At 41.1% G+C, this 27,089-nt stretch overlaps 1 protein-coding gene across 4 annotated transcripts in view; it reads right to left on the reverse strand.

Moving 5' to 3' along the window:
* PAPPA2 (pappalysin 2) overlaps nt 1-27,089 on the reverse strand; it is a 274,087-nt gene that overhangs the window by 207,947 nt on the left and 39,051 nt on the right. For all 4 annotated transcript variants that reach the window (XM_019425665.2, XM_019425675.2, XM_019425648.2 and 1 more), the window contains one exon: nt 24,088-25,159. In XM_019425665.2, coding sequence (XP_019281210.2) covers nt 24,088-25,159 — 1,072 coding nt within the window. The remainder of the gene's footprint in view (nt 1-24,087; nt 25,160-27,089) is intronic.

Below are 27,089 nucleotides of genomic sequence, written 5' to 3' on the forward strand. Positions count from 1 at the left end.
TTTGAGAGACAGAGCATGAGTGGGGGAGGGGCAAAGAGAGAGGGAGACAGAATCAGAAGAAGGCTCCAGGCTCTGAACTGACAGCACAGAGCCCGATGCAGGGCTCGAAATCACAGACTGTGAGATCATGACCTGAGCTGAAATCAGGCGCTCAACTGACTGAGCCACCCAGGAGTCCCATTCAGGTTGTATTTTAATGTAAGACCCAGTGTGTGAAATTACTTGGAAAGTGAAGTCTGATGGAGAAGCACGGATAAAAACTAGTAAGAGTATTGGTCATTCCAGGCATTGGGTTGGGGAGCAAGGGTACCAGAGGTGATGACTGCAAAAAGAGCAATTTGACCACCAGGTAGAATGCCCCCACTTTGTCCATTACTGTACCCAAGGCCTCATTTGTGTTTGTACGTGAGCCTATTACATTCTTCCCAATATTGGGCTTATCACCTTCTACTACAATGAATGCTTGTTGAGTTTAAAAAACAAAACAACTATTCAACCTGGAGACATCTCAGAAGACCCCATCAAGTAGCTTTCAGATCAATGACCTACCAGTTGTCCTCAACCTCAGAAGAGTAGATTGATTCAGTTATTAGCATATTCACGAAGTGAGAGTTTCCCCTCCTGAATATATTAACGATGTCTCCTTCTCATCTTTCAACAACTCCCTCTAGCTTAGGGATTTCTGTTCCCTTGTCATCCCACCTACGTTCCTCCCACCTGCTCCCCCTCTGCAGCATCTTTTATCTCTTTGCTGGTATCTCTATACCTGAAGGCAGAGTGTGTCTTTAGCATAGAGTGGGTAAGGATGTTATTATGCCTTTCTCAGGAAAACACGGAAAAGGAGAAAGTAAATAATGTTTACCTTAAGACAATGTACATGAATCTTCAATGCAGCTATAAGTTTATTTTACTTTTTGTACTCAATCTCTTGCAAGAGTATTTGCTAATAGAGTATATTTCTCTAAGTTGAGTCTCACTTGAAGTGTTTTTCCATAGACTTCTATTATCTAAAGAAATTTGACAGTTCCAGGCAGTAACTTGACATCTTGAGAATTGAGCAAATATGCTCCCAAGAGCCACTCCTTTACCAAAAGAGGTATTAACAGAAATAGAGCAATAAAAGTCTTCCAGGAACGTATGCTTAGCATGTGCCTTTGTGATGACAGTCAGGAAGCATTTTCATTGAGTGAACTGGCTCTCAGTACATATTCCTGTATATACATGGTCTTTTCTGGGAATGGTCATAAAGTCTCAAAGTGTCTACTAGTTTATTTCTCTCTTCCAAGAGAAGCAACTTCACACCATTTTTTAATGCTTTGCAAAAACCATCTGCTTAGATTGAACTAACTCTATTATGTTGGCCATAATCGAGTGAATCAGGAATTAGTGTGTTATTTTAAAACTACCAGTAAACATGTTCCATATTGGATTATGACCCATTGACCCGACTAGATCATCTCCCTTTAGAGAAGTGAAGATGGAAGAGGTGAATTAAATAGAATTTCTAGAGCCGCTTCTCGTACCAGCAGAGCCAGTTACATTCTTACACTAACCTCCATTACTTGAGGTCACTAGGACACCTGATAGCACTAAATTCAAACAACCCTCATAATTAAGTCATTTTTTCAAAAAGCTCTAAAAATTGCCTAATATGAGTAAGTCACTATAATGGAGTATGGTAGACATCATCACTGATGATTTTCAGGGATCCCTGACACCTGGTGTTCACACCCTTCTATAATCTCCTCCCTTTGAGTATTGATTGGGCTTCATGACTGATTTCTAATAAATAGAATAGAGACAGAAGTGATGGGATGTATTTCCAAGTTAGGCTATAAAAAGTCTGAAGCTTTCATCTTGAGTTTTCTTTCAACTCATCCGCTCTAAGGAAAGCCACGTAGTGAACAGCCTAATAGAGGGACCCACATATGAGGAACTGATGCCTCTTGCCAACAGCCACATGAATGAGCTTAGAACTAGATGTAGTCAAGTGTCAAATGACTATAGCCCAGTCTGATATCTTGATTGTACCCCTGACAGACCCTGAGCCAGAACCACCCGCTAGGCCACTCCCTAATTTCTGACCCTCAGAAACTGTGAAACAACAAAGGTTTGTCGTTTTAAGCTTCTATGTTTTGGACTAATTTGTTAGTCAACAATAGATATCATCTGCAGGGATAGATTTATACGCGGGTTGGCAAACCAGAGCCTGTGGGCCACTGGGTGTTTTTGTAAATGAAGGTTAATTGGAACACAGTCGTAGTCATGCATTTACACTTTGCCTGCGACTGCTTTCACACTATAACAATAGTGTTGAGTGGTTGAGACAGAGACTGTATGGTCTGCAAAGGCTAAACTATTTACTATTTGCCTTTTGTAGAAAAAAACCTGCTAATCCCAGGACTTATAAAATGAATTTGACTTGAAATGACCAGACAATACTGATTTGGAAGTGGAACCCCAAGAAATGATCTAATTTCTTCTTTCGAAGACTAAGTAACTATGGCCGTAAGACACAGGTGGTCTGTCTAGCATCATATAAGCAATAGCAAAGTTGAACAAGAGATCCAAGTTTCCTAGCTCCCATTCCAGTGGTCCCTTCAATACACCATAATACCTTCCCTAAAATTAGCCACTATTTCAAAATAGCATATTGTTTTATCATGAGTTTCCTCTGGTACTTTATAAATCACTACAGGTCCCACTGCATAATTTCCTAACAGCACAGTAGCATTCACTAATGTGCCTCAAAGTCTTGGCAGATGACCTTATTACCTGATACATTTAAGCTAATTCAAATGCATATGAAAAAGGAAAAGGACAGATTATAGAAAGACTCACGGAAAATTCAGTTTAATTTCATTACAGTTGACCCTTGAAATAACATGAGATTGAACTGCACGGTTCCATTTACATGCAGATTTTTTCGATAAATACATTGCAATACTGGAAAGGTATTTTCTCTTCCTTTTGATTTTCTTAACATTTTCTTTTCTCTAGCTTGTTTATTTTAAGAATACAGTGTCTAATACATATAACTTACCAAATGTGTGTTAATTGACTTATTGGTAAGATTTCCACTCAACAGTAAGCTATCAGTAGTTAAGTTTTTGAAGAGTCAAAAGTTACACATAGATTTTCAATAGGGGGGTGGTACCCTTAATCCCCAAGATGTTCAAGGATCAGCTATATTTTTATTCTTCCCAAGAGATTGTACAGTTGAAAGTGGTAAGCTAATGATACATATTTACTGTTGAAAATCTCCTGCTGGATTTATGTATAAAATCCTTTCATGAGAGAAAGCAAATGAACACTACCAATTTGACCTCCTATGTCCATAGGTCCACTGATAACCAAATGCAGCATTCCGAATCCTTTTTAAAACCATGCTTCAGGAACTTACCAGCTAACTTATTCAGTTAAATTTGGCACCTAGGTCAAAACTCATGTACCTTCTCTGACACAGATAACAAAACTGTCACCTCTATACAGAAAACGTTGATCAGGGCACCTGGGTGGCTCAGTTGGTTAAGCATCCGACTCAAGCTCAGGTCATGATCTCGCGGTTCGTGGGTTTGAGTCCCGTGTTGGGCTCTGTGCTGACAGCTCGGGGCCTGGAGCCTGCTTCAGATTCTGTGTCTCCCTCTCTCTCTGCCCCTCCTCCACTTAGGCTCTGTCTCTCTCTGTCTCTCAAAAATTTATATTAAAAAAAATTTTTTTTAAAGAAAACGTTGATCTAAGTTAGTTTAAAACCTCTTTTTAAGACAATTAGTGACCAAGAGAACTTAACTACCATCTATTTAACGCTAAGACAGCTACAAGACACATATGTGAAGGACAGAGCTATTGGTACAATGTACATGAGGGAGGATATGTGACCGTGGTCTTAATGTACATCAGGGTCCAGGTTAACAGCTACTTTCTCCATAAACCTTTCCCTGATATACAACCATATGTCCTGGCTTACCTGGACAGTCCCAGGTGGTTTCTCTTATCCTGCCTTAATTATTAGTATACAAAGAAGGTATTTGTTGAATTAATGAATGCCTGAGATCAGAAATCTCTAATAGCCAAAACTATCCCTTATTCACCTCAGTAAATCTCACAGAGAAACAGTACTTAGATACTCAGGTATGATGTAGTGCATCATGCATACTTTACGAATACTGTTTGAATAAATGAATAAACAAATACATGAATGCTTATGATAAAATTTCTTGATTTCAGTGTTCAACTTTAGTCAGTATGTTCTTCACAACATACCCATTATAGATGGGTATACTGACAAAAGTTCACTTACTGAAATACCAATTAATTTATACCAAACAGCACAGCATGGGCCCCAAGGCAGAATTCTTTCTTATTTCCTGCACATTTGAGTGGTTGACTGAAATATGGTGAAATAGCCTTGTTAGGTTATTTGGGTGTGGTTAATAATAAACACGGGTCAACAGTGGCCCATCTCTGAAGATAGGGCATGGATCTGATGATACCTGAAGGTCCAGGTCACTCGTCTTGAAAAGCTGTTTTGGCAAAATAGGTCTCACAGTATGAACCATAAGCAGAGGCCACCAAATAGAGTCTATAGGATCCAAGGAGTACAAGGTTTCACTTGATACTAAAATATCTCAAGTTCCAAAATGGAGGAACTAAAGATAAGAGTCTACATAAGCTAGTACTTGTTGGCATCAGAAATATCTTGGGATTGTCTGTCATGACATAACTCATCCACAGTTCTTAAATTCTAGTTTGTGACCTAGCTCACTGCAAACATCGTTTTCACTGCTCAAAAACCGTTATTTTTAAGTCTTAACCATCCATGAAAGGAAGAACTAGGAGAGCAGTTCAGATCTTCAGACAAGTCATCATAACCAATAAGATGTTCTCGCTAAGAAGGATTGCCTCTTCAGTATCCCATGGAGTTTACTTGACTTGAAGTCTCTTCCACACTCCTGTGGAGTATACTCAGTGAACCCAACCATTGTCTTAAAACCCCATTTAGATACAATGTGAAGGGTTCTAGATGCCTGAGGAGGACCTTGCATGAAACTTGACAGAAAAAAAATTAAGAAACAAATGCAATCTCAAAGGATTTATTTCGTTTCTGGCCAGCCTTTGAAGTTTTCATACGTAGTAACAGAGCTCATTCGATAGGCTTCTGACCTAACACCAGCTCCCACTGTAGGATAAACAGTCTATGGCCCAGTTAATAGAGCTTCCATACCTCCAGGGAAATGGCTAAGGTAGACCCTCCACGTGGCAACTGAATATCTGCTCTCCATTTGACTCTCATTAAAACTTGATAAATTAAGAATTTCAAGAAAATTACAAAGAAAAGGACAAGGTGCCTCTCTACCCTAGCTGTTTCCTTCCTCCACTTGTCCTCTCTTTTCCTTCACCATCAACCTCTTTATCTCCCTTAACCTCCTTCCTTGTCCCCCACCCTGGGTTGAGTTAATGATTTATTCACTCTTCAAAGCAGAAGAATGCTGCCTGTTCTGGAAAAATGATAGGGATTTCTTAGCCCATCCATCGTTGGAATTTTCCTTTATTTCCCAACCTCTTCTATAGCAACTGCAATGAGGCATGGGAACATGGTTCTTTTTGTTCTTTTAAACTTGGGACTTACATGCTGCTCTCAATGCCAACTGCAGAGAAAGAAGCTGCTTGGTCACCAAGCCAGCAGGCTCCCGGGGCACCCAGCCATGGACACCACAGGGTCAGCCCATTCTAATTTCCTGAGAGTCACATTACCCATAGTAACGGGCAGCTCTGGGCTTTATTCTTATTCTGAACTTTACTTCACATCTTCTTTTGATCATCCTTCTTATTTTTCTCCTCAGTATCATCTACTTTATTAATGATTTTATTTTTTTAATGTTTACTTTTGAGAGACAGCATGAGTGGGGAAGGGGCGGGGACGGGGTGGAGACAGATGATCAGAAGCGGGCTCTGTGCTGACAGCAGAGAGCCCCAATGAGGGGCTCAAACTCAAGGACTATGAGATCATGACCTGAGCTGAAGTCAGACACTTAACCAACTGAGCCACCCAGGTGCCCCTATTAATGATTTTACTTTATGAAACCAATAGACCTGAGAAGCACATGGCCACCTAGGCAAGGAGTCTACTTAAGAATCTGTGATCTCAAATTTCTTCTTCTGAACTCCAAAATATAGTTTACAGGTTATGGAGTGAAGGAGAGGTATAGAATGAAATGGGAAAGTGAAATGAAGAGTCCTCTGCCTTCTGCCTAGCAGCTTGAGTAGTTAGGTGCAGTTGAAGAAACAACTGGGAGTAAGACAACCTCCCCTTGGGTTATTCAATCAATCAATTGGTTTTGTGACTTAAGGCAAGCTTCCTTAACCATAACGTAACATAATGTAATGTAACATAATGTAAGTTGAACTAAATGACCTCCAAGATCGTTATGAGGTCCCATGACTCTGAATCCAAGTAGGCTCACATGTCTTTCATAATCTATCTTGGTTGCTCCCCTTACAAATTCACAGCAGCTGTTTTCAGAGTCACTTTCTTTCACAACAATTCATGAAAGAAGGAGATGGGGGAGACTCCTAAGTCTCCTTCCCACTTCCACAGATAAAGACTGAAAAGAAGCTACTATGAACAATCGCCACCTTTCTCAAGCCCCTAGTTGTCAGCAATCCCCTCCATTTCCTCCTTCATCATCAAGAAGATCGATGCTACCGGGGAAAAAAGGCCTCAAACCCTTCCTGCTTGCCAAAAACTCAGGTGTCTGTATCCACTCTACTGCCTTCCCTCCAGTCTCAGAGGATGTGACCTTTCTTCAGTTCATATCTGCCACTGTAAGCCGGGCTCTGAATCTTTCTTCTCCTACCTTCACAGAGGGCTACTTACCCTCTTTCCTGTTCTTCAAAATTGTTCCAGGATAAAATTAGTCCAACCATTCTCTAAAAGACGGAAACTGAGGTCATAAAATTACCTTTACTTGTGCTGAAGAGCAGTCGCAGGACTGATTCTTCAAGAAAGTATTAGATTTTTGCAGAAGGGCATTTCCTGGGAAGGCTGCTGATCACACGACACAGTTTTCTCTATATGTGGTGCCCAGGAGACATTTCTGTCCAGTATGGTTACCTGCCATTTGTTCTCTTGAGCGGCTGTTTGTTTTCATCATATTAGTACAGTGAGCCATGTAGCCTATACTTTGTTACTTCTTGTACCAATTCTGGGAAGTTCAGAGCTAAATCTGTGCTCTAACTCTAGCATTCTAATATATGCACTCATACTAAAAATTCACTGCTGACTTTATCTTTTCTAATCTGTCCTCATTTTCTCTTTTTTTATCCACATGTTTCTTATTTTAAATTGTTGTATCATATGAAAATATAAATTACACATTAAATCCTATCTGCAGAAAGACCTGGTATAACTAACACCTAAACAAAAAGATAAACATTTCTTCCAGAGACCTCTTATTTAGAAATATGAATGCAAAATGCGTAAGGATTTCTCTTGCCATGGAAGAAATAAAGTCTAAATGTATAAGGTAGCAAAACTAAGAAAAGTACTTGAATAAACGTTAGAAAAGAATTCCTTAGATTTGAGTTTTAGAGCTGACCATCATAAATTCTTGAAATCAGGTGATCCACATAAATTAAACACATAAATACGCTGTGACAACTCCCCCAAGAACTCTGAAGACAGGATAGACCACTATGGCACAGGCCATCTTCACTATGTGTCCTTTTCAAAACTACCTGTGATGGTACAAAAAAGGGGGGGGGAAATGTGATTTTATCCATTTGCTGACCAAGGATCTACGATCACGCAGGAAGGTCCCTGAATGGCAAAATTAGAGATGATGATTTTTTCCCCATTATATTAAAACCTATGGAAGAGGCATAGACCAGACTACTGAAGAGTCAGATATAATTACAAAATGTATTTACCTGAAAGTATTATGCTCCACATGAAGTCAATCTGAATAAAATTGCCCTCCTAATATTAGACAGGGTGCCCCATAATGCTGCCCTATTTTCACAGTTAATGGTGAGGACATTGAACAAATGGCAATTACTATTATAGTTATTGTCCTAAATCTCCTTATACTATATGACAGATGCCAATTCTCTGTTGACCTTAATCCCCTGCCTAATATACTCTCCCTTCTGGTCTCTATTACCCATCTTTCAAGAACAACTTCAAATCCCATCTCTCCACCCTCCAGTGAGTCCTTCCGGTTGGGAGGAGCTGAATATACAAATGATTCTTAGAATGATTTTTCTGGTGAGGGTGTACAGAGTTAATGTTGGGGCTAAAGAGGAGGAAGACCAAAAGTAGAAAGACAAATTGGTTAGTTACAGTAGCCAACTCAGACTCGGGGGGCCAAAGATTATTAACGACAGCACTTGGCTTTGTTCGACTCAGGATTTGCAATTCTATTCATGTATGTCTGTCTCTCCCACCTGAACTCTTTGAAGACAAGGATCATATCCCTTGTGCCCACTACTGTGTATAAAACATAGTAGTCATCCCATAAATATTTGTTAGAAACTGAATGAATTAATGAATAAGTAGACGAATGAACAGAATAAGCGAGAGGCAAAAGAAGACACTGTGACTTTTTAAACATTTCTTCATACTGGCTCCTTGATCAAGTAGGAGACATTACAAATCCGTACTTGATGACGAACAGGCTATTTTACCATCTTGCTCATCACCACTCTCCCCCCAAACTTTGGATGTGTTCCAGGTTGTTGATGTTCCTCATAAAACCTGCTGCCCAGAACTGAGCACAGGCTCCAGACAGAGCCTGATCAGAACTGTGTCTAGAGGGAGCATCTTTTCCAGCCATCAAGCGCTCTATCCCTTTTTAACGGAGTCCAAAATTGTTGGCATACTTTTCATGGCCACATCACACTTCTGCCTCATATGAAGCTTATGCTCATGATTATTTTCACATTGATTGCTGCAAACACAAGTATACACCAGCTTGGTTTATGCGGGGTTTTTTATATCCTAAAATCTAAATTCGTCCCTGTAAATTTTCATGATGTATTGAGCCCAGCATTACTACTTTAACTTTTTACTTGAAATAATTTTCAATCCCTAACTCTGTCATCGACCTAAATGCTATGACCCCACCTCCAGCTTTGTGGCATTCATTCTGTAGGTAATTCTTAGCACCTACTAAGTACTGAACACAGATGGTAGACAGAGGCCTTCCTGAACATAAATCTTGTTGAAAGCATAGTAGAGAAAGATGCTCATTGTGCTAAGCTTTGCATTTTTTGTACTTAGGTGAGAGAGAAGTCTAGGAGAGGAGTATGGATCAGGGTGATTAATATCTTATGCTTTCTGTTTCACGATGACTTCTTTTTCTATATAAGGCATGACCTTGCCCCTGTAAGTTCCACACTGAGATGAATGATTCTTTCACATCTCTTTTTCAGTCTTCTGCCCAGTATCTCCTTGGGGATTTCCACTATCTCTTCAAACTCACTGCTGAACCCAATGCAATGTCTCACCAAACAGTTAGGAGGTATTTTTAATTCACAAAGCACTTTCAACAGGTAGTATCTCATTTAAACTTCACACTATCCCTCTGAGGTAGACAGGACAATTAGGCACATCTCCATACTTTCTCCATTGATATCATTCCACTGCTCAAGGCCTCCTGCAACTTCCCAGCTCATCAAAAGTAAAAGCTAAAATCCACACAATGGCCTAACAGGCCAGGTGACCTGTCTCCATCAACTAATTTCTGCTTAACTGATCCTACCCCAGCCATGGTAGCTCATTGCTGTTTCCCCCCATCTGAAATAATCTTCCAGATTCTATGTGGCTCACTCCATACTTAACTTGCACTGTCTGTTCAAATATCATCTTTTCAGTAAGACCTTTCCTGGACACCTGTTATCCTGTTTCCATAGCAAACATTCTCTGTTACCTTTATTCTGCTGAATCTCTCTCCATAGCACTTATCATTTGGCATATCAGGTATTCACTTGTTATTTGTAGACTGTCTTCTCACACTCAACTATAAGCTCCAGGAGGGAGGGGATTTTTTTCCTTCACCACAATATCCGCAGTGCCCAAGACAGTGCCTGGGCTAGACTAGGTGCTCAAATAACATTTGTTGAGTATCAACAATATGAATATGAATATAAATGAACAGATGCTTAAATTATGTGACTAGGCTAGAGCTAGGGCTAAAACCCTAGCTCAGTTTTGTTCATTTCTAGTTTCTTATTTCTTTCCACTATGCCACAATAATTTCCATAATCTTTTTCAACCTGTTATCCTTGCCTGTGTAGACTACTACAGGAGCTTAGAGACTCACATTCCTGCCTCCAATCTCCCTGGATCATAACACTAATTCTGTATGTTACTTCCAGGTTAGTTTTCTGGAAAATTACTTCCATTTCTGATACAAGGAAATATCTGAAAACAACTACAACTTCTTCATAAAATGCAAAAATAGATTTTAAATGAATTACAAAGCTAAAAGGAAATTAAGTTATCTTCAGAGTCAACATATAAAGCAAAATAAGAATCTACAAAAGTAAACATTCTCTGAAGCCACTGGGTTCTCTGAGGCTCTGCCCATTCTTAATGCCTTTGAATTTCAGTTTGATGACCTCGTGAAAATCTTGGACAGGAAACAAAATTTAAGGTTTAGTCAAGGTGGGGAGTTTTATGGAAGAACCCCACACAAAGCCAAAACTCTCCAGGATTGTACCATCAGTAAAACAGAGCGCAAAAAAAAAAAAAAAAAAAAAAAAAAAATTAACACCCACTTCGTCAAGGGGGACAGCAAGAAAACTTACATTGCCTGATCTTGACTGGATATGGATGCTGAAAATCTCCCCTGGGAAGTCACCACAGTCAACCCTCACAGGTTTGTACCTCAAATTCATAATACTCTATGGTCTTAAAAAACCTCATGCCAATCACAGAAATTTAGTTTTGTGTTAGTAGTGCCCCAGACAATTGGTAGAAGTAAAAAAGAACAAGACAGATAAAGTTTTAAGGAACATAGGCTCCCAATAAAAAAATCACAAACACAGGGGCACCTGGGTGGCTCCATTGGTTAAGCATCTGACTCTTGATTTTGGTTCGGGTCATGATATCACAGTTCATGGATTCAAGCCCCCCACTGGGTTCTGTGCTGATAGTGCAGAGCCTGCTTGGGATTCTCTCCCTCTCCCTCTCTGCCCCTCCCCTGCTCTCTCGCTCTCTCTCTGTCTCAAAATAAATAAATAAACTTTAAAAAATCATAAACACAAAGGAAACAAGGCACCATGAACAAGAGCCAGCAGAAATAACAATCAGGCTAGCTGATATAAAATATAGAAGTATGCTTAATATGTTTTTAGTTAAATATCTTATTTTGAGGTAATTGCATATTCACATGTACTTGTAAGAAACATTACAGTGTAATACTAAGCACCTGTCATCCAGTTCCTCCCAATGATGACATCTTACAAAACTGTAACACAATATCGCAACCAGGATATTGACATTGGTACAATCCACCAATCTTGTCCAGATTTCCCCACTTTTACTCACACTAATTCATGGGTGTGTTTAGTTTAATGCAATTTTATCACAGGTATAAATTCATGTATCTGTCACTTTAATAGGTTTTTCAAAATAAAAGAGAATATCCAAAGTATGAATAAGTAACAGAAACTGATTCCTAAAATGACTAGTCAGATATGAAAAAGAACTAAATAGAACTTACAAAGATAAAAAGTATACTAATAAAAATTAAAAATTTATTGGTAGGTTCTGAAAGCAAGTTAGCAAAACCTGAAGAAAGGGCCAATGGGGCAATAAATCAAAAATAGTTGCTAAACATGCAACATAGAGAGGCAAAGATGAACAATTGAAGAAGATGTTAAGGTGTAAGCCAATCTGACAATAAATTATATTTTAATAAATAAATAAATAAGTAAAAACAAAAAAAGAGATGTTAAAAGACATGAGTGAAAAAGAGTAATATATAATTCATAGGAAATCCAGAAGGAGATAATAGAAAAATTATTAAAAGGGTGTATTTGAAGAAACATGACTAATAATTTTCCATAAATGATGCTGGCATGAGTGCTTAAATTCAGAAATGATAATAAATCTCAAATGCAATAATAAAGAAAAATCTACATCAAATAACAGTGAAACATATCACAGTGCAGAACACTGAAGGCAAAGAAATGATCTCAGGAACATATGGTGTGTGTCTATACATAGAGAGAGAGGTCCCAGATATATGTATATATACATATACACATACTGGAATATTACAAAGCCATCAAAAAGAATGAAATCTTACCATTTGCAATGACATGGATGGAGCCACGGTGTATAATGCTAAGTGAAATAAGTCAGAGAAAGACAAATACATTATGATTTCACTCACGTGGAATTTAAGAAACAAAACAGATGAACATAGGGGAAAGGAAGAAAAAGTAATAAAATGAAATGAAATGAAATGAAATGAAATGAAATAAAATAAAATAAAATAAGAGAGGCAAACCATAAGAGACTCTTAACTATAGAGAACAAACTGGGTTGCTGGAGGGGAGGTAGCGGGGAGGGATGGGCTAAATGGGTGATGGGTATTAAGGAGAGCGCTTGTTGTGATGAGCACTGGGTGTTATATGTAAGTGACGAATTACTGAATTCTACTCCTGAAACCAATACTACACTACATGCTAACTACCTTAAATTTAAATAAAATCTTGGGGCAAGCAGAAGAACATCCTAAGAGAAAAGGTAGAATAAATGACAATTGAATAGCTAACTTTTCAACGGCAGTAATGGAAACCAGGAGACTCTGGTATAATAGCTTGGTGAGAGAAAACACATAGCCAATCTAAAATTACATACTTAGCAAAGCTATCTTTTAAGAAGTTTGGTAAAATAAAGGTATTTTCATAGAAATAAAAATTAAGAAAGCATATGACTAGCAAACATTTAATAAAGGAAATCCCAAAAACTGTCTCTCAGGGATGAGCCAAATGATCTCAGAAGGAAGACCTAAAATTCAAGAAGGATGGTAGCTATTAAAACAGATATATATTAAATGAGATGTTCATCTATCTATTGACCAGCTGATCAATGGATTAATAGATATCTCTATACACAACACGGGGCTCCCAATTGCTCACTGTTCAAATCCTTTAGCCCATCTAAGGGCTTCCCAATATCTTTTCCAATTGTCTCTCTTTCTTACTCTTCCCTAGGAAATTTCCCCTCCTTTCAAGACGTTCTTTTTATAGTGTTCAAAACAGGTTTGCATATGACTATCTATACACTGGTTCATATTTTTTTCCTTTGCCTTACAAACTCTTTCTCCTGCAGCTTACTAATCATGTTTTAAGGGATCCACCTCTTATATAACATCCTTCCTAAGAATAAGTACACAGTCATTTCCGTTTCCTTTCCCTCATCTTTTCAAGTATACATTCTCCCAGACAATCACTATATAATTAAAATAAACAAATGTTTATTATACACTCACTATGAGCTACATACCTTGCTAGGCATGTAAGACCCATTCCTGACACACAATGCAGAATGGTGGTTAATAACATAGACTCTGAAGTCAGAGTTCAATCCCTGTTCTGCCACTGCATAGTTATTTATCTAAATTTCACTTTTCTTTATATAAAATGGAGGTAATAAAAATATCTACTACTTGGGGAGCTATTGTGAGCACTGAATAAGATAATTCATACAAAGTTCATTTGTGTGACAGATAGATGATTGATAGATAGATGACAGACATATATCACAGTAAGACATGTACATGCTACTATGAACTAGGTAGTTTACCTGGATTATCCTGACAAATTTAGTTTTGAATTCTAAATCACAAAATCCCGGAAATGAAATTGGCATTAAACTTCTGTGGGAGTTACATTACTAGGAAAGGAAAAGGACAGTGCCAGAAATGACTGCAGGCATTTCATCTCCGAGAAGACAAAAAACTAGCTCGCTCTACCCAGATTGTTGGCACCAGTTGGGAGAGGACTGCTATCTTAGAACCCCGCTGTCCTGCTCTTTTGCCCACAAATTGCTTGAACTCAAGGCTGGCCAGGAACCTATGACTGCTGGCCTCCAATGTAAAGATGAGTTGGGCTAATTCACACTGACGGCTTCCAGCATTTGAACCAAGATACTGCAAAAGACCGAGGCCAAGGGGCAATGGGATATGAATCCGAAGAGTTAATGAGATAAAGCAGAAGCCAAGACAAGCTGAGTTTAGTTTTAAACTAAAGCTATAAGGGTACGGGAATTCTTAATAATCCAGCAAACTGCTAACAAGACATGAATGTTGCAAATGCACTAAGATTTAGAGAACCCTGCAGCCTCTACTCCTGAAACTGCCCCATCTCTGGGAGCCTTCAAGCTCCACTTCCAGCCCATATGCAATTGTATAACAAATCTTTATTTTTTATTTTTATTTTTTAGTTTACTTGGGTAAGCCTCTCTGTTCCTTACAACCACAAAAGCCCAACTAAAATGTTTGGCAAGAATCTTGGCTAATCTGTGACATCATTTCAAACAGGCTTTATCTGATGGGAAGGCCCTGAACAGTGCTCCCCCCACCCTTTATTTAGAAAAGTGTAAACAGAGGGTGACTGCTATATCCCTTGTGAGGAATCTGTTCTTTATCTCAATCACTGTCTCCTGGCTAATATCTCAATCATCTTACTTCCTGCCTATTGTAGTTGACTTGTTCTCCGATCATCAAAATTTACTCCATGTTTCATACTTTCAGAGCCATCTGGGAGCTCTGCTAGTCAAGTAATGAGATAATGAATAAAATGGCTTACAGCCTTTCCCTCCTCAGCTAACATTTTCACACTTTCATGGGTATCTTTAGTTATTTTTACTTACTTCTGAATATGGCAATTCTACCAAAGTAATGAGACCAGTAAAAAGGATTATTCAACTGTGTATTCTGAATAACGTTTTTTCAACACAGAGTAGCATACTCTATTGTGCCCAAACCCTTGCCCGACACTGTCATTTCCCCCATGTCATTGATTTTTGATTTATATACTTGCTAATTCATTTTAAAAACACCAACTGAGTACTTTCTATGTTACAAGAAGTATGAACAAAGAGCCTAAGTCTTGTGCAAGAGAGGCAACAATGGGTAATTACAATATAGTATGATCAATATGTACCTGGACAGGGGTTGGCAAATTTTTTCTGTAAAGGGCCAAATAGTAAATATTTTTTATTTTCTGAGCCACATAGTCTGTTGTAACTACACAACTCTGCCACATGAAAGCAGCCATGAACAACAGTAAACAACCAGATGGGGCTGCATTCCGAAAAAAATCTCATTTACAGAAATAGGTGATAGACTAATTTGGCCCACAGGCCATAGTTTGGCAACCACCATTCCAAGGTAAGAACATTCTATCCAACAGTTATTTATTGAACACTCTTTGTCTAGTCCTTTTGCTATTCTATGTGCTAGGGTGAAACAGTAACCCAAACATACAAAAACCACTTCTCTAATGGAACTTAGAGAAGTGGGGAAGATGGACATTAATCAAAACTATATACATATGTGTATACACATATATATACATACATACATATATACATACATATATACATACATACATAAATATATACACATATGTATATACACATATATATGAGTGTGTTTATTTATATATAAACATATATACACATATATTTATCACTAATACACACACATACATATGTATATATGTGTGTGTATATATATATGTATACATACATATGCTAGTGATAAAATCCAAAAAAAGAAATAAAATGAGAAAGACATCATGAGGAGTCAGAAGAGTGTGAAATTTTAGATGAGGTCAATGGGGGAGACTGCCTAGAAGGTGACTTTGAAAAAAGACTGGAAGGAAATAGGAAAACTAGCCATGTAGAGATCTAGAGAAAGAATGTTCTAGCAGAGTGAAAAGCCACTGAATAGCTCACGTGGTAGGAGTCTGTCTGTCAAGTCTAGGGACAATGAGAAAGCCTGTGTGGCTGGAATACAGTAAACAAGGGGAGCATGGTAGGCGATGAGGCCACAGAAGTAGCTAGTGACAGATCAGATAGGGCGCTGTAAGTCACAGTAGTGTTACTGGCTTGGACTCTGAATGAGCTGGGAAGCTGCTGGAGAATTCTAGGCAGAGGAATGTCTTGATCTGAGTTATACTAATAGGATTACTCTGGCTACTATGTTAAAAACAGACCGGGGGTGGGGGCGCCTGGGCGGCTCAGTTGGTTAAGCATCCAACTCCTAATTTTGACTCAGGTCACCGTCTCACGGTTCATGAGATCAAGCCCCATGTCAGGCTCCGCAATGACAGTGTGGAGCCTGCTTGGGATTCTCTCTCTCTCTCTCTCTCTCTCTCTCTCTCTCTCTCTCTCTGCCCCTCCCCCACTTGTGCATGCATGCTCTCAAAATAAATAAATAAATAAATAAATAAATAAATAAATAAATAAATATTTAAAAAAAAAAAAACAGACTGGGATGGAGAAGCACGAAAAACATGGGTGAGACCAGTTAGGAGGCTACTGTAATAATACAGGTGAGAGACAATGGGATCAGAGCAGAGTGGTGGCAGTAGGCGGAATGAGAAGTGATACAAACGACACAGCTCATTGCTATCTGAGGACAAAGGAATGGTCTCAAGAAGGAAGAAGTGAGATCTTAACTGAGACTTGAAGGATAAGTAGGCATCATCCAAGTGTCGAGCGAAGGAGCCCGATCCCCGTCTGCAGACAGAGCTCCTGATGAGAAGTGACAGGCACACTGGGGTTCAGGGAATGAATGAGTGAGAAGCTTCCTCCAGGGAGTGACGCCCGATGAAACACATCCTCAGAAAAACCTCTGATGCTATCTGTTCCACCCTCTCCCCAGCCTACCTCTCTGGGTCAAGGGGGAAGGAAGACCCACCAACAAGATTGAACTTTCCTCCAGTTACTAAAGTAACATCCAAACAGGGTTCCCAGAGAAACAGAGAAAGAAAACACATTTGTTGTACGTGTGCAGCCGTCTTTCAGATTCCTAGGCATAAATTCTAGGAAGGGATCCCTAAGTGAAATCATCTGAGACAGACTGGCATCTGACCACATACCAGGGCCAGCGCCCCAACTCCTAAGGAAAATGCCCAAGTATCTTGAACAACTGAAGGTGGTTGCAGACTAGGGTCTCTCCTAAAAATTTTCTAAGAGGAAATATTTTTAACCCAGACATACCACATGGCTCTCTCACAAGTCTGTCTATTTGGCTAGGAAATAACCACAAAAACGAGAAAAACAACCTCTCCTCACTTACCTGGGGAGAAAAGCTCACTGAGCCAGGTGAACAGAAAAACGATGGATTCCATTTACCCTACAACAGGGTACCAGGTGGGACTATGGAGAAAGTGGCCCATAGTAGAACAAACAGGAGACATTTCTATTTGTCGGCAGACTTTTTAAGTTGACCTGTAAAGCTGTTTTCTTGTTTCCTCCCTCCTATTCTCTTTGCTGGGAGTTGGAGTGAGAGAAGGTGAGACTCATCTCTTGAGAGCTTACACTGCTTTTGCATTTCGAAGGGGAGGGATTGAGAGGTTTCCTTGTTTTGTTTTAAACTTTCTCCTCCATTTCTTTTCTCTCTGTCCTCTTCTACCCCTTATGCTTATTTTCCGTGTGTGTGTGTGTGTGTGTGTGTGTGTGTGTGTGTGTGTGTGTGTGTGTGTTTGGCTCCAGGGAACTTTGAATCCCAACTTCAAAAGAAACCTATAATGAAGCCTGGCTGATGTTTAACAGACCCGCCACTGCAGGGGCCCAGCCCAACCACTCCTCTGGCTCCACAGCCACAGAGGGCGAGTGAACAGAGCACGGCTAATCCTGAGTATCCAAGTCTGTGCGGCGGCACCGATTCCTCCACCTGTTCCCTCTGATGGCACATGCATCTGCCCTCCTGTCCCCAGACACAAACTCTACCGTGTCCAAGGGCAGACGCCACGCTCGGCCGCGCCTGCAGGGCACCTCCCCGCCCACCGTCCCGAGGACCTTACAGAGGGAGGTGTGCCATGTTCTAGCACTGCCACGTGCAGCAGTTCTGCTCAAACCCCCCAAGTGCCAAAACTCAGGGAATGAGGCAGAAAAGAGACAGTGAGTCACCAACACACAGAGACCTCAGCCCACCGCAGGCTTCTGCAAACAAACGCACAGCAGCCTGTTATCTGCTTCAAAGCACGGTCAGGCGATGGGTGGTTGCCCCCTTAAACTCTGCACAGCCATTTGTTTTTCTTTGTTTTTATTTTAGTTTATTTTTCTCCCCGTGATAATGGTATCATGAGATCTGACACACAGAATCCAAAATGGAGAGGCAAGCACGTTGTTGCACCCTTGACTGGATACTAAGCTCAATTCTGAAATGTAAAGGAGAGACAAGGCAGGGGATGGAATGGGGGTTCAACAGCAAAGAGCCTTTCATCTCTGAGACATAATTTTAGAGAGAAAAATAACAGAAACAAGTCATGACCAAAAAGAAGCTGAAGCTTGCAAAGGTCAGGGAAGCTCGAGTTTCCCTTAAGGCATAGAGATTCCCTTGGCTTGGCTTCCGAGGACACACCATAGGGAGTGGCCCATGACATTTGTGATTTTATTAGGTGGGCTCTCCACCCCCTTTCTTCCCTCAGCTCTTGTAGACACTCTCCCAGGGTGGCTACCATGTACAAAGAGACATCTGGCCTGTGTAGCCTTCCTTACCCATTAGCCAAGTTCCTCTATCTTGATAATCTGTTCAGCTGGCTGGGTAACGTATCTATAATTCATATCTCCTTCTGACCAGCCCAAGTCTGATAAATACCCTCCCTTTGATAGGCCCATCTGGGTTACAGATGTTTGGATGCTGGATTCCTCAGGCTCTCTGCTCCTCTCAGAGCCTTTGGGAGAGGAACTCCTTTGGGCTAGATTTCTTGCTGAGGGTGGGGAAAGGGAGAACATTGAGTAGGACTTGAAAAATGAGAAGGATTGTTCATATGCCAATCATTGTCCATGCATGTTAGTAATCTATCTGTAGGTGTGTCCTCCACTATAGCATCTGTTGAAATTGGACCCCTTCAAAGTCACAGTATAATGGAGTTGTGAGCTTGAGCTCTGTGATTTAATTGTAATAATAGGATGCTATATATGAATAATTTAGAGACAACCACTAACTCAACCAAGTCACAGACTCTTGTAGAAATCCAGAGCTCTACGTCCCTATGAATCCGAAGTCCTTTCAAATGACCCAAGCATATTTCTCACAGGAAAGCAGTCTGCACCCCATATTCTGCTTTTTTTTTTAAGTTTTATTTATTTCTTTTGAGAGAGACAGAGATAGCATGAGTGAAGAAGGGGCAGAGAGAGAGGGACAGGGAGAATCCCGAGCAGGCTCCACACTGCCTGAGCAGAGCCCAATGCAGGGCTCAAACCCACGAAACTGCAAGATCATGACCTGAGCTGAAATCAAGAGTCAGATGCTTAACAGACTGAGCCACCCAGGCGCCCCTCCACATTCTGCTTTTAGTGCCTTGGCCTGCTTTTAATTTTGATAAAATTAAATCCAGGGAATTTTGACAAAATTACTAAAACTCTCCACTAAGTTGTTAGCACCTACTCTTTATATATTCTTTATATTTGTTCCTCTGCTTAGCTCATTGTGTCTGGCACATCACAGGACCTTGATTGATTGTTTTTCAAAATATCGTTCTTTCCAATAAGAGTCATGAAAGACACTCAATATTTTTAATAATAAAATTCAGCATAAGGAATACAAGGCAGAGGATAGAGGGAGGAAAAGTCTATATGTGAAATAAACATAAGGGAGTTGGAAAAGAGAAAAGTTCTCCTCTCCACTATGCAGATTTCTTCCTCCAAAAGAAGAAATTCAGAGCTAATTATCCTTTTTTAGATCATGGTAAGTAGAGATCCAAAAGTGTGGTTCCTATTGTGAACAAGCACTAGACATTTGAGGAAATCTACCAGCATGAAAGACAGATATAAACTAAGGGGGGGGGGGGGGGAACAGATAAAAGTTGACTACTGATGAATCAGATAGAGTGCACAGGGAAAAAAGAATCACAATAAATCTTATTTTTAGCCTCAAAAAAAATTGCATCCTCCAAATAAAAATGGATTAAAATAGAAAGTCAAAGAATAAGAAGGTCTTAAAAATATGATTGCTAAAATAAAAAATTCAACAGAAGAGCTGGAAGATAAACTAAAGGAAATCTCCAAAAAAAAAGAACAAAAGAACAGTTACAACATATGAGAGAAAAAAGACAGAGAATAGATTCAGAAGATTCATCCTCAGGAGTTTCAAGGGGGAAAAAAGAGGACAGAGGAAACCGAATAAAGCAGTATCAATGTAATAATTTGACAAAATTTGCCACAGGTCAAGGCATAAGTGCCCAGATCAAAAAGACCACTGAGCGCTCAACTGAAGAAAAATTGTTTAAAATACCATAAAATCCCTCAAGTGACAAGGCTAAGATTCTAAACAACTTTTAAAAGGAAACAACAATTCCACCTCTAAAAAGACACACCATTATGAAAAGAGAAGCATGAGGCAGCTAATGAATTTTTTTTCAAAAACCTGAGAGGAAAGGCTTTCTGACCCAAAATTTTACCCCAAGGCAAACCTATTGATTTTGTGTAAAGGCAAAACGAAAACACTTCAAGAAATGTTTTTCAGAAAAAAGTTACCTAAAACATTCTTTCTTAGAAAGTTACTTAAGGATATTTTCCAGGAAAAGAAGATTGTAAGTTAAATGTCTGGTAAGGTAAGGTAATCGGGACATGGTGGCTCCAATCCAAAAAGCAGCAAAGGGCATTTCTGAGATGACAACTGTGTAGCAGACTTAGACAACTGGTCAAGATTGGAAGAGAGAGAAAAATAGAATAACCTAGAAGGAAGAGCTCCAGAAGAGTGTAAAAAAAAAAAATTATATAGATTAGTTGATAAGATAATTGAGACTATCAAAAATGATGGAAGGGTCACCTGGGTAGCTCAGTTGGTTAAGCGTCCAAATCTCGGTTTCCACTCAGGTCATGATCTGATGGTTTGTGGGTTCGAGCCCTGCATCAGTTTTTGAGCTGACTGCGTGGAGCCTGCTTGGGATTTTCTCTCTCTCCCTCTCTCTCTGCCCCTGACCTGCTCACTCACTCTCATTCTCTCTCTCACAATAAATAAATAAACTTAAAAAATATTTTTAAAAATGATGGAAGGAAGAAAGGGAAAAAAAGAGAGACTCAACGGGTAGGGTGGCGGCGGGGGGCGGGGAGGGGTTGGGGAAGGAAGCTATGCCAGAAAGGAAATATAATAATAGAATCATAGTTTGTTCTACAGCGAAAGGAAGAAAGAAAGAAAGAAAGAAAGAAAGAAAGAAAGAAAGAAAGAAAGGAAAGAAAGAAAGAAAGAAAGAAAGAAAGAAAGAAAGAAAGAAAGAAAGAAAAGAAAGAAAAAGAAAGAAATCATAGCCATGATGTTGTAAATATATATAACTGATTCAACTAAAGATAGTAAAAGAACTATATTGGAAATATGGAGGGGAGAAGAAGGAGACAATACAAGAGTCAAAGTCTCCTCTTTATCCTAAGAGAAAGCTAATGCACAATGTTTAAAGCCAATGAATCAAGTAATATAAATACAATATTTGGAGGTACAGAGGTAAGTACCAAAAGAGAAAGGTAAAATAATCAAATATGGGAGCAAGGCTAGAGGGGAGAGAAAGATGGGTAAAATTAGGCAGGGGGCTGTCATCCCTATGTTTTCCAGTACAATTTGGTTTTGTATCCATGAGCATGTATTACTTGGATTTAAATATTTTTAACTATCAAAAAGGCACAAACAGTTCCTTTTATTCCACAAAGTGAATTTTGCATGTCGGGATAAGGAGGTCTGAAACATGTCTGGGTCTAGAGCTAGAAAGAGATCAGTTGCCATGGCAACTCTGCAGCAGTAAGGGGAATACGTTATAAACACCTAGTTAAGGGTAGTGGCTGTAGGTGTTCAGAGACATAAAGGGACACTCAAGAATGATGTCCGGTACCTGGAATAATGCTCTCAGTCATGACAGTGGGTTGCTGTAATCAGTGAGTGAGGAGGAAAAATGAGAACAAGCCAGATTTCTCCGTCTCTCCAGAGAGTTGGAAACCACTGTCATTAGTGAGGTTTAGCTTCTGCTTAAGGTTATCAAAATCTAAAAACCAAACCCAAACAGAATCTTTATGATGTGAGTATTTCTGGGAATGTGATCAATTCCCCTTATTATTACTATATAAACAAAGGCTTCCCATCTGTCAGGTCTAATTATGACAATAATAACTAATGTTAGATTAGGACAGTTTTTTAACACTGAAAACTTCAGTCACCAAAGCACTTCTCTATCCCTGATTTCATCTGACTCACCAAATAGCCTGAGGATATAGGTAAGGCAAAGTATCACTGCAATCATGCTCTTTTTTACGGACAAGACATCGGAGTTTCAGAAAGTGTCTTGCACAGTTTATATAGCTAGCGGAGCAAGGGCTCTAGAATTCAACTGTGTCCCGATTCTGAATTTTATACTCAATATTTGATATCACATGCCTCAACTACAAGCCGACCTACTAATCGGTGTTAACTGACTGCCCACACACAGGGCTACCATGAATTACTCTGCAAATCGTGGCCTACAAACACAAAGGCAGCCATTCAGGTATTGGGTGGGAGCTGAGACCCACTCTTCCCACCTTTCACCAACACTACACCCTAGTTCAGATGTGAGCCTTTTCATAATTTGTACAAAGGTACCAGTTATGTAATGAGGAAGCCCTGCCCACATACACCAATTAACAAGTTTACCACCTCCCTCCCTCCTTTCTTACCTCCCTGTAACATTCACCAACCCCTGCGTTGACCATCAAATGGAAATCCTCATATTGGCTTCTGTCTCACAACAGGAGACACATCAAATCCGTTAATTCATTAAAATAAACATGAGACAAACAACTGTATGTCAGGGCTGTTCTAGGCACGAGGTCTGTAGTGGTTAATAAGGGCCCTGATCTCACGGAGCTGATATTTCAAGCAAAGGAGAGACAAACCAACATAAGAAAAACATAAGAAGGGATGAGTGTGACATACAGAATTAAATTAGTTGACATAATAGTGACTGAATAGCTTACTTAAATGAGGGGAAATCAGGAAAGTCCTCTCCAGGAGGTGCCATTTAAGTCGATATTGAAATGACAAGAGAAAATCCACCCAAGGAAGATCAGGCGAAAGAGGATTCCAAGAAAATGAAAAGCCCTGGGGCGAAAACAAGCTTGATCCATTCAGCAGGCACGGGAGAGAGTCAGGGTGGCTGTGCAGTGAGGATGGTGAGTGTGGCTGGGGGAAGAAGCTAGGTGAGTAGGCAGGGGTCAGGTTGTAGCAGAGCCCGTGAGCCAGGTGGGGAATCCGGGCTCTATTCTAAGTAGAGTGGGAACAAAGAAATTAAGAAGGGGAGTAATGGGTTCCGATCCACCTTTCACAAAGGCTCTTTCTGGACGTTGTGTGGGGAATGGAATCTGATGGGGAACAGAGGAAGACTGTGGTCGCCTTAAGGAGACGTGGGGTTGGTTGTGGGGTGTCTTGTGGCCCTGAGGCTGCTCAACTGTTCAAGCTGCACCAGAGACTACACGCACATGAGACCTCTTCCCGGATCTCTGTTACTCTCTTGGGAGCCTAAGACTACAGGAAGAACGATCGTGGATGGTTGGTGCTGACTGGTGTCTACCGAAGTTTACCTTATTCACTCTCTGCAGATCCCCTCGCTTCCTCGGGTAGACTAAGTTGTTTGGCTTTCCTGTGCCTCAAGCAGCTGGTGTGTACACCTTCGGGCACACTTTACACCATGCACATGTCGTCTGCTCCACAGAAAACGAGTTCTGGGAGGGCTGTCGGTTGTCCTCGCCATCCCTGTGTCCCTAATTACCTGACACCTAGTACTTCACAAAAACGCAATCATTAACGTCCGGTGGGACGTGTAATGCGAGAAATGCATCCCACGAGCAGGACACCCCAAGCCCCAGTCCCTTACCTCTTGGGTGAGTCGGGGTCGAAGCAGGTCTTGTGCACATCGGCCACCTCGGGGTCGCAGCAGTCCCCGTCGTCAAAGTCGTTCAGCATGTTGTTGCACTCCACGTGGCAGAGCCCGTCCCTGCGGTTCCAGGAGTAGCACCGGCCATGCAGGCGGCAGTCGCCCCCGTCATAGCCTGTGAGTGGGTGCTCACACTCAGGGTCACAGTGGTCATTGCCAATCTTGCTGGGCTCGCAGTTCACAAGCACAACCCGGTGGCGCAGGGTGGAGTTGTGGACCTGGTGGACGCTCAGCTGCCAGCTGATGTTGTAGCGGCTGAAGGCATGGTTCAGCGCCTTGTGCTGCCGGCTGATCTGCTCCTCGCGCACGGTGGGGTTCAGGCCCTCATCGTCACAGACGTTTACCACTCGGTAGCGGATCACCTTCTCTCCCTGGAGGGGCCGGTGCCCGTTGTAGTGGGAGATCAGCTCCACGTTGTCACAAGCCGTCCGTCCACAGAGTGGGGGCTTCAGAGGTGACACAATCTCAGGCTCAGGCTCAAAGCCATGCAGAACCTCACGCCGTGGGAACTCCCCATCTCTAAAGGGGGCCCACTGTTCTTCCAAGGGCTCAAAACTGGCTGTCAGGATGAGGGAGGCCAATTCTTCCACTCCAGCTGGACGCTGAGGACTGTGCCGGAGATGGCTTTGCGGGAGGGCGGTCGACCAGAAGACCAGGGTGCCCAGGTGTCCACGAAAATAGCGGCCGTCCTCAGAGCTATCCCCCCCCAGAAGCAGAGAGCGACAGGATGCCATGAAGGGGCTGTTCAGGGGACCAGATTGCTCTGGGCTACTGGCCACCTGAGTGCCATCCACATACAGAGCCATACGATGTCCATCATAGGTGGCTGCCACGTGTGTCCATGTGCCTGGTTGGTAGCGACTGTTGCCAGTCACAATGGTGGCTTTCTTCACACGGTCGGTGCGAAGGGAGAAGAAGAAGCGAGCGTCTCGCCTTCCTATGTCCTTCCCTGAGCGGATCCCTAGGGCCCAGCCCTTGTCACTGACAGTGTGGGAGCAGTTATCAAACACACCTGGGAAAGAAGGAAGAATCGAGGGGAGAAATACCAGATACAAAGGGGATGGAGAAAGGGAGAAGAAAACCCATATAAATAGCAAGAATGTAGGTTTTTAGGGGGAAAAAAATAAGTGATACAGATTCCCCACCTGAGATGCCTATCCAGTAACCCAGAGCAGACCATTCTGGCAACGTCGATCCCCAGAAGGAATCTGACTTGAGATTTGATCCAATTTAACTCATTCTGGTATTTTTCAGTCATCAGAATAGAAGCGAAAAAGACGATGTCTAATACAAGTGATAAATGTGCTCTAGAATTTGTCACAAATGTTCCTCGTGCTGAGTCCACATCTTCCCCCCACTTCCTCAGAAGCCACAGGGTGGGGGCAGTCACAGTTTCTAGGAAAAATGGTCATCTCCCACTCCCTCAAAAGGTCCTTTGTGCTCACTTGAATATTGAAATGATGATTCTCACAGGGGACAGGAAGGAGTTGGTGAACCGGGAAGTCCCTCAGAGAACACTGTAACAGACATCATTCCTAGCCCACTATCCCCTCTAGTGCCAAGGACACCCATCCACAGTGAACAACTGTTCCCCAGCTTCTGCCCTGCCCCGCAGTCCCAGACCGAAAAGAACAGTCAAGGCAGTTATAAGAATGATTGTTCTATAACCGGTGATGCCCACCACAGTACAGAAGTGAAACTCTACAGGATAAATGAAGCTGAAGTTCCACACCACCCACTACTTGACCGCCTTACTTACTGAATAAACAAAGAGGGGGATGCTTGGAGACAGCTAGATCGTCAATGTGTTGGAAGCAGGAAAAAGGAGTCAGATAGAACACAACCACATATAAAAGAGGAATCCCAAAGGCAATTTGGACGCCTTGAATATTCCCAGCAACCCATCTGCAGTTACGAACCCACCATCCCTTCCCAGCACCTCTTCTACTACTAGTATGTAGGTAGAGTCTTGGGAGCAGACTGTACTTGTAAGTTACACAGAGGCAGTATATTCACGTAAGAAATGCTTAATAAACATTTCCTTAAATAATGAATAAATGAGGGGCGCCTGGGTGGCTCAGTTGGTTCAGCATCTGACTTCAGTTCAGGTCATGATCTCTCAGTTCATGAGTTCAAGCCCCGCATCAGGCTCTGTGCTGACAGCTCAGAGTCTGGAGCTTACTTTGGATTCTGTGTCTCCTGCTCTCTCTGCCCCAACCCCTGCTTGTGTTCTCTCTCTCTCTCAAAAATAAATACGCATTCAAAAAAAAAAGTTTAAAAAAAATGAATAAATGATGAAGAAGTCTGCTAGCCTTTGGATCACATATCTGAGGCTAACAGCACAAGTTGTTCTCCCCCAACCTGGTTATAAGAATTGTATTTCTGGGGCGCCTGGGTGGCGCAGTCGGTTAAGCGTCCGACTTCAGCCAGGTAACGATCTCGCGGTCCGTGAGTTCGGGCCCCGCGTCGGGCTCTGGGCTGATGGACGGCTCGGAGCCTGGAGCCTGTTTCCGATTCTGTGTCTCCCTCTCTCTCTGCCCCTCCCCCATTCATGCTCTGTCTCTCTCTGTCCCAAAAATAAAAAAAATAAAAAAAAATAAAAAAATGAAAAAAAAAAAAAAAAAAGAATTGTATTTCTTACCCTGAGCTCCTATACAATCCAACCCAAACAGTAGTTCTCTATGGAGAGTCGGGACTTAAAAGCCATGAGGCCTCCTGTTCTGATTCCAGTCAAGTGTTTGTAAAAGTCGCTACTTTTTCATAAATGCTAGAAAATTTTTTCTTCTGTCTCTAGTATAAATCAGTAACTTGTGATCTAAAAACATAAAATAGAATAAAATAAAAATAAATAAAAATAACAAGACAGGGTCACCAGAGTGGCTCAGTTGGTTAAGCGTCTGACTTCAGCTCAGGTCATGATCTCACGGTCCGTGAGTTCAAGC

This window comes from Panthera pardus, unplaced genomic scaffold (assembly GCF_024362965.1).
Source record: "Panthera pardus isolate Hobbes unplaced genomic scaffold, ASM2436296v1 HiC_scaffold_21, whole genome shotgun sequence".
NCBI lineage: Eukaryota > Metazoa > Chordata > Mammalia > Carnivora > Felidae > Panthera > Panthera pardus.